This window comes from Chenopodium quinoa, unplaced genomic scaffold (genome assembly GCF_001683475.1).
Source record: "Chenopodium quinoa cultivar QQ74 unplaced genomic scaffold, ASM168347v1, whole genome shotgun sequence".
Lineage (NCBI taxonomy): Eukaryota > Viridiplantae > Streptophyta > Magnoliopsida > Caryophyllales > Amaranthaceae > Chenopodium > Chenopodium quinoa.
In genome coordinates this window covers 574,947-584,435 of record NW_018743014.1, presented here as the reverse complement: position 1 = coordinate 584,435, position 9,489 = coordinate 574,947, and the positions used below count along the sequence as shown (strand labels likewise).

General features: G+C 32.9%; 1 protein-coding gene across 1 annotated transcript; it reads left to right on the top strand.

Annotated features, from left to right (window-relative positions):
* Positions 1-4,384: 4,384 nt before the first annotated feature.
* Positions 4,385-6,468, top strand: LOC110729852 (GATA transcription factor 12-like). Its single transcript, XM_021909637.1, has 2 exons — positions 4,385-5,097; positions 5,339-6,468. Exons 1-2 carry the CDS (start codon positions 4,888-4,890, stop codon positions 6,038-6,040), a joined length of 912 nt encoding a protein of 303 aa, XP_021765329.1. The 5' UTR covers positions 4,385-4,887; the 3' UTR covers positions 6,041-6,468.
* The last annotated feature ends 3,021 nt before the right edge of the window (positions 6,469-9,489 follow it).

The window sequence follows — 9,489 nt, the reverse complement described above, 5'->3', positions numbered from 1 at the left end:
TACATTCTATAAACATCATCTTATCGAAAATTATCTTACCAAAACTTGAATTTGTTTGAATTGAAAATGAACTGACCCAATAAGTAAGTTTGTCTAATGTTATTGATATTTCGTAATAAGTTGATTACTTATGATTCATACATAATATGATCCAAGATGACCAAACTCAAGTTCAATCTCGTACTGCACTTCTGCTCAAGTTATTACAATGTGTTTTGACTAATTTCAATCAAAATAAGTATGGATAAGTTCATACACTGTTTAATTCACGTAATTTGAAGATAATAACTGTATATAAATGATACAAGCCATTCATATAGTTCATAGTCCTTCTAGTTATATATGATAATATAGAATTCATTACAATAGTAGTTCATACCCCGTATAAATTTCATGAAAATCTAATGGAAAATTAAGAAATCGTAAGATAATTTTATAAAAGGACAATGAAATTTTGTGAAATAGAGAAAAAAAAATGAAGAAAAAGGCAAGAAATTCTCATTTCCCTAGAAAAGAAAATGTTAATTAAAAGATGGAGCAGAGGAATCCGGCTGTAAACTTGGACACTAATGAGATAGGAGTATAGGAGTGTGACAAAGCCTGCAAAAAGATCGATTCTTAAGGAGTTGAATTTAAGCTAATAATGTGCTCTTAATTACACTCATTGATTGTCCCAATTATAGTTGTTGGCTTTCATAATTACTTGGATAAATTTTCTTGCACTTATCTATCACCTCTTCATTCTTAAATAGTTAGTTGTTGCAGTCTATAGAATTTTGTTCTAGTAAATAAAAAAAGATGGAGGAAGATGATAAAATGGTGTAATTATAAATATAAGTTGAAATTAATTAGTTTATATATAACTAGATTATCCCCGTGCGATGCACGGTTTTAGTAATAAAAATTATAGTATAGAACTCGTATATACATTGAATCTTTTCAATTTTGTCATAAATTCATTGGAAGGAGATTTCTTAAAAGAAATACAGTTTGAATATTTCAGGAAATTTTTGGATGTTTGAATATTAGTGTTAAGGAATTGAGGAGAGAGAATGATAGATCTTTAAATCAAAAGAAAGGAATACAGTTGCTAGTTAATTTACTATACTTCAGTTTTCTAGATTAAAGTTGTTGAAAGAACTTAATTAGCTTGTTTGCGAAGTATCACACAAAAGGAAAAAAAAAAACTATCACCAAAAAATTACATCATCAATGGTTTAGACGGGAAAAAATTTCATAAGAAAGTGACACGTATACAGTTTTGAGGAGAGATGAAGTCAGCAATGTTTTGTCTTAGTAATAGTTAATATAAAAGTTGGAACAATAAATTAATTACAACTTTGGAAACGAGTCTTTGTTATTCATAGCCATGGACTTTATATCGTTCCCTATTCATCTTTATATTAAACTAGCTTGTTCTAGTGTCATGCACAACTTTTACAAAAATTACGATTTATAATGTTAATTCAATAATAATTTTTATAAAAAAATAGACTTTAAATAAAATAAAATAACTTGTAATTTAATTTATACCCATACATACGTTCCTAAGACGTTAAGGTTATCAATTTATTAGATTATAAAAAATAATTTTTTTTATAGAACTACGAGTTTCCATATATATATAAAAAAAAAAGAAGAAGAATTTTTAAGTAAATACTCGTATGAAAATATACTCGTAAGAAATTTTAAGTAACTCATATATCCTTCAACCCTATTTTGTTTATACACTTTGACTGGCACAACAACATTTTATGCAAATTGACTTGATTATATTTTACTATGTGATAATTAGTAATTATAGTTACTAACTATTAGAGTTTTATATATTTTACATATATGAATTATTTTTAATATAATATATTATATTAATCTTAGATGATAATATCTTACTTTCTAATACAATACCTTATGTACATTTTTTTAATGAAAATTAACTTATAATATAATATATAAAAGATATGTAGAAATATTTAAGTTGAATGTATATAGATGTCGTAAAAAAAAAAATGTATATAGATCAAAGATGATTGTCAAAATAAAAAAAAAAAAAAAAAGGAAATTTTGCAAACAACTACCATTCCAATGACCACTTTTGAGAAAAACTACTGTTTAATTTTATTTGTTTATTTATTTATTTATTTTATTTTATTTTTGAAAAAACTACCACAAAAACTTTGAATAGCACTACCACATGTCCACATTTAATTTCCCGGCAAGAATTTCCGGTTGGTGAGACATTCCTGATTTGCCTATAGTATATAATTATAGATATTTATACTCCGTATATCATATAATAATTTAGAGAGGGTTCAAGAGAGATGTTTTAAAGGGTTAAAGTTAGGGCATTTTCGTTTTATCCTTTGTTGAGGGAAAAAAATAAGTTTCTATATGAATGCCTAGATTTTCGAATCTACCTTAGGGTATTCGAAAATCCTAGGCTCGTTTCCGGCCTGAGAAATCTATGGCGTTTCTCACGTCAGACCAATGTATAAAAAAAAAACCTCAAGGCGCGCTGAAGCGATAAGGGTTATGCAGCGCCTAAGGCACGCCTCAGTGCGCCTCTTTGAAATGAGCGCACTATATAAACAGTTAAAAATAAATTGGCAGAAATTTGACTCATGTGCGCCTAATTAAAAATACCTCAACCCAGCCAAAATAAGTGCTTACCCCCTATTGCCTTACGCCTAGGCGCGCCTTAAGCGTGCTTTTTTCAACATTGAGTCAGACCGAAAAAAAATAAAAAATTATATGCTTGCCGACGATTCCCCTGCCTTCACGATTTCCCGACATGCTTAAATTACTCTACTCCTTGTACACTGTTCCTTGCCTCTTAGTAGTTGGTTGTGGTTATTACACTAGGTAGTACACTTAGGGCATGTTCTGTTCATCTTATTTTTACTTATTTCAGGTGTCATAAGTTCAGATAAGTTCAGTTCAGGAAAAATAAGTTCTCATAAGGGTTACCCAAGTACATATTACAACTAAAATAAGTTTTAATAAGGTATACTAAGTTCAAAACATATAGATTCAGATAAGTGAAAATCAGGTGAATTAGACACACCCTTAGTTTAGTGGTGGTGGTTATTTGGGTGGATAGACAGGGAGAGAGTTAATGAGTTAGAAAGTTAGAGTTGGTAGTAAGAGAAGTAAAAATGGGATTGAAATGTGTTTGAGGGCCTGTTTATGTGAGGGGTAAATAAGACCATTCATGTTAAAATGCGGGCATGGTGTAGTGTCCCCCCTTGATAAGTTCATATAAGGGTTATTAATAAAGTTCACATAAGTTTTGATAAGTTAAGGGATATTTTATTACTTGATAGTTGATACTCAATAAATAGATGGCTATATCACACAATTACTCTACCTCGCTTCTTCCCCCTGTCCGACATCTGTTTAAACTTAATAAATAGATGGCTATATCACACAATTTCATATTTTTTGTGCCTCAAAAGGTACCTAAGCACCCTAAGGAATTTTATTTTTCTAGTTTGGAAATTTTGAAAAAAACATAATGTTATTATTTTCCGTAATAAGACCCTTAATTTTTTTAAGACTTACCACAAAATACTTTTTCCTTTCAATTTCGATGATTTAAGATAGTATGCTTGATTTGGACCTACGTGGAAAAACAAATTGGCCGCTTTGACTTTTCGTACTTATTTGTTCTAAAAATGTGATTGTAAATATTAATCCATGAGGATTATCACATCTAAAAACAATAAGAAGGATGATCAATGAAAATTAAAGGTAATTTGATATAACATTCAACAGAAAAATGTATTACATTGCATTAATTTGTGACCAACTAGTACACCAGTGAGAGTCTCTCATGTGTCCTTTATCTATTGTTCTTTTTCTTTTTTTTTTCTTTTTTTTTTTTTGGCGTTTGATTTCAATAATTGGCTTGATTAATAGTGCTTTTGATGTTATTATGTCATGAGTGAAATTAAATGATAGAAATGCCAACAATGAATCAATATGACTTAATTCACTTAAATGTAGAACTAGCCATCCAAAATTTCAAATATAAAGTGAACATAACAATATATTAATTGCAATACTTTTTTAGTGAACATAATAATATATTAACTGCAATATTTTTTTTATTTTTTTTTTTGAGGGAAACTGCAATATCTAATGTGATGTAACAAGAATAGAATAAAACCTTATAAAATTCTATAGAATATTAATAAATTCATAAGAATTTTAATAACGGCGAGAGATAACAAAAATAACCGCTTCTCATGCAACGCGTGTAAAGGAAAACCTATAAAATTAACTACCATTACTATGAAATTAGCAACACCATATAAAAAGAGGAGAAAAAAAAGTAGAAGACTAGAGTAGCAAGTCAATCATTTTGGGTTTCAAAGAAAATAAAGATACATGGCAAACCGAAATTTTTGCAGAATTGATTGTTACAAGCAACTAACACACATTTTAATCATCACAAAAAACAAAGGTAAACAATAAGCAAAGGAACCTTATAAAAGGACACAATCGTAATTTAGCATCGAAAATGATGTAAGTAAACTTCTTAACCATTAAACACACACAACTGTAGACAGTTAAAATTTTAATTAAACTAATTTAAACTTAACCTAATTAAATTAATTAAATTTACTTAAATAAAAAAATAAAAAATAAATTAAAAAATTAAATTGTAATTTAATTTGGACCTCCCTTTTTAAAGAGCTTAAAAATCTAAACACTCTCAAACCTCACACACCCTCTCCCTCTCACCCTCCTCAGCTCTCAACTCCCCCAAATTTTCTCTCTCTTCTTTCTCTCTCTAAAAATACATTCACAACAACACCATCAAAGAAGAGTTTTAAGCAAGAACAAAATAAAGACTTTTATTTTGTTGAAAGATTATTATTAAAAATGGAGGCTCCGGATTTTTTCGTGGAGGATTTGCTAGACTTATCCAACGGTGGTGATGAAATGATGACCGACGCTTTCTTCGACACCGTCACTGGAAATTCCACTGATTCTTCCACTCTTACTCCGGCCTCCGATAGCTGCACTTCCTCCGTCTCTTGCGCCCCGTCTTTCCCTGACTCTTATTTTTCCGGGGCCGACTTATGTGTTCCGGTAAGCATTTAATACATTTCCTAATTTATTACTCGTAGTAATATGGCTTAACAATATCATTATTGTAAGCCTATCGGTGTAATTAATGTTTAAAATCTGAGTATTTTATTACATTGGTTTGTTTAACTGTGTAGTTAATGTACATAAATGGGTAAGATTTTTTTTTTAATCTTTGATTAAATTAGCTCCAAATATTGCGGAAAAGTTGAATGATTTTAATTTTTGGAAATGTGTGAAACAGTATGATGATATGGCGGAGCTGGAATGGCTATCGAATTTCGTGGAGGAATCCTTCTCCACCGACGACTTGCACAAACTCCAATTCATTCCCACCAACCCACAACAGCCCGGCCCGGCCCGACAAGGTGGCCCGAACCCACCGACAACAGTCCCGGGGAAGGCCAGGAGCAAGCGGTCTCGGGTGGCCCCGTGCGACTGGTCCACCCGGCTCCTAATGGTCTCCGCGCCCTCCCCGGCTACGTCTTCATCCAATAGTGGACCGAGCACGGGGGCGAAGAAGCAGCCGTCAATGACGAAGAGGAGGGATAGTGGTGGGCCCGATAACGGGCCCGGGGAGGTGCGGAGGTGCCTGCATTGCGCTGCGGAGAAAACTCCGCAGTGGAGGACCGGGCCTATGGGCCCGAAAACATTGTGCAATGCTTGTGGGGTTCGGTACAAGTCGGGCCGGCTCGTGCCCGAATATAGACCGGCTGCAAGCCCGACATTCGTGTCAGCCAAGCACTCGAACTCGCACCGGAAGGTGATAGAGCTTCGACGACAAAAGGAGGTTCAAAGACACCAACAACCACACCACCACCACCAACAACAGCAGTACATTGGTGGTGGTGGTCATCATATGATGATGAGTGGCGGCGGCAGTGGCGAAGATTACTTCATTCATCATCATCATTTGGGAGGGACTGATTACAGGCAGATGATATGATAATATACTTAATTTTTCAGAGTAATCACATAAGTAATGTGGTTTAAATTTAAATTAGTGCAGTAATTTTTGATTATTAGAATGGCTTCCTCTCAATTTTCCCTGATTTTTGACAATTTTAGAACAAAATTTACCTAGAGTTAATCAAGTTAAATTAGAAACATTTTTTCTTTACTAGTATATTATTGTCCCCTTTTTCTTCATATCTTTATTTAATGCGGGAAAATAAGGAGAAAAATAGAGCTAATTAGTTGCCAAACTAAAGGAAAGAGGAAAATTCTCATCGTCACTCTTGTAGTAGAGAAAGAGTACTCTATTAAATGTCGTTTAGTCTGTATTTTTCTACTTTTTTTAAGTTAACATTTTGTTATCCTTCTTGCCCAATTTGGCAATTTAAATGAAGAGTTTGAATAGTTGAAATTCACAAATCAAGGTGTATACCACTTTATATTGAATAATTATTATTATAGTTACATTAAAACTTCCACTTCTATTTATTATTATTGGTTTCCCATGAAAAGTCACAAATGTAGCTTGGATTCTAAGTCTGGAAATTGAGTAAGCAGGCACAAAAGAAAGGTTCCGTAGGGAGGGGGAGGGGAGAGTACTTCAAGCTTTAAATCACATGCCGTTGTCCCAATTTTGACTTATGAGTTACATAAACGTATGCAGACTTGGGTACATATATACGGAGTATGTTATATTAATGTAAACAAATTACAACAGTAGTTTCAAGATTTTAGAACGATGAAAATATGCTTTCTCTTACTAGTGAAAGTTGTCACACAATATTTCGATCTCTCAAGATCAAAGATATGAAATTATTATATTGTTGTAGAACAACTACGTACCATCATTCCATCTTGCTCCCTTTGTGTTTGTTGTTGTTCCTGTTTAGAATTATAGGACTATTAAAAATGAGCGAAAATCATCCAAAATTTTCTCAATGCTTAAGAAACAACATAGTCATATGAGTGTTATATGATTTATTTTATTACTTTATTAGTATTTAATTTTATAATTTATATTAATATGAATTTAAATATATCATCAATGGGTTTTCTATGCAACTAGCCAGGCCACACCGTGTGGTCGCTTGTAAAAAAATGGAGTAACCCCATAACACTGAGTTTTAACCCCTATTACACTAACAGAGTAATCCCTTATTATACTTATTGAGTAACCATAAATATCAAAGTAATCCATAAAACACTGACATAAAAACCCCTACATTACTAACTAAGTAACCAATCCATATAATCATAACAGAGTTACCCTTATAACACCAACCGAGTAACCTGTGGTGGCTGGCCACACAATTAGTGTAAAAATGTAGCATCAAAGATTTATTGAAAATCGTAGTGAGTTTTCCGATCATCTAAATCAGAGTTCAATTATTCATTAATTGGTAAAAAAAAAAATTCTAACTAAATTAAAAATTTCTACAAGTTTTTTTTTTTTTTTTTTTTTTTGATGAGGTGTTTACCTTCACATTCTTTTTTAATAGCATTCACTTCACATTTTTTTTTTTGAATTGAATAGTGCTCATTTTATATGCATTATTATAAAATACAACACACAAAACATTGGTCATATATATATATATATATATATATATATATATATATATATATATATATATATATATATATATATATATATATATATATATATATATATATTGGGACTTCGAACACATCAGGCTAGCTAGCGACTAGGGATGTCGGTGGGGCTGGTCAAGTAGGAGAACCGCCCCATCTCCGCCCCAGTGGGGTGGGGATGGGTCCCGATTTGGTGGGTGGTGGAGCGGGGATGGGAATGAAAACCATACCCGCCATGGGTGATGGGGCGGGGGTGGATTTTAGGTTGTACCCGCCCCACCCCACCCGCCCCATTTTGTACCCACCCCATACCCACGTCTATATATTAAAAAAAAAATTGTATACTTTTATACTATTTTATATTAAAAAAAATGTATGTAAAATAAAGTAGTAAATAACTAAATATAATATGTTGTAATAAACCTAATATTAACAATGAATTTTTTATTTTTATATTTTTTTTATTGTAATCTATATTAGCATATTATATAATATTGTTGTATTTGGGAGGCGGGGATTAGGTGGGTCTTGGATGGGGATTATGTGGGTGTGGATATCCAAGTTAGGGGTGGGGCGGGGATGGTTTTGGAATTGTACCCGTTGGGGTAGGGATGAGGATGAATTTTGGACCCGCCATGGAGATGGGGATGGGAAATCCAACATCCGCCCCGCCCCGCCCCGTTGACATCCCTACTAGCGACTTAAAAGTGACTTATTTTTTGTTATCAAGCCTAAGTTGTCTTATTTTCTACCTTTTTTATTAGAGCTGTCAAAAGCTCACTCGATCCGAAAATTTTACCCGAATCCGATTATGATCTGACTTGTTTGAACCCGAGGAATTGGTGACCCGAACCCGATATGACCCGACATGAACCCAACCCGAGACCCGAGTTAACCTTAGGATTTGTGACCCGAACCCGGACATGACCCGACCTGAGATGACTTGATACCTGAACATAACCCGTCAATTATTGACCTGAACCGAACATGACCCGAACCCGAGATCGACCCACACCCATTTTAACCCGTTGAAACCCGAAATCAACCCAACCTGTTACTAATCTGACTCGATTTCAACCCGACTGAAACTTGATATATATAACCCGACCTGAATAGTAATGCAATTAACTCAAATTGACCCGAATCGAGCTAACTCAACCCAAACACTCAAATTGACAAATCTACCTTTAACATTTGCTTACACATTAATTCCTTTAATTTACTTTCCCACACACACATATCTTAACTCTTATATTCTTATCTAATATAACTAGTAATCTAGTTTAGCACATTAATGCTTAAAATGTTTCCCTCAATGAATTGAAGCTAGTTAATTAAGAAGGATTGTAATATGAATCATAAAGCTCATAGTAAAGAATTCTGAACAAGTATCTAAAAAAAAGAAAAAGAAAAAAAAAAAAACCTTAAGGCAGGCAGCACACTTAAACGTTTTTGAGGTCTTATCTTAAATTTATATGAACTCATTAATTTGAGTTTGAACTTATATGAAATTATTTATCCTAAAATAAGTGAAAAAAAAATAGTTTAAACTAATTAGCTTGAATATGAACTAATCCGAAATTATTTCTCTTACAATGAATAATGAAGAAATTAATAATGATTAAACGTGAACGTCAATACATGAACTGATAACAAACCGACCCGAAAAATGTACCCGAATCCGATATGACTCGACCTGAAATCAACCTAAGACTCGAATTAACCCAATATTTGAGACTTGAACCCGAACATGACCCGACCTGGAAATGACCCGCAAATTATTGACCTGAACCAAACCCGACTCGAACCCGAGAATGACCCTAATTCGTTTTAACCCGTTAAAACCCG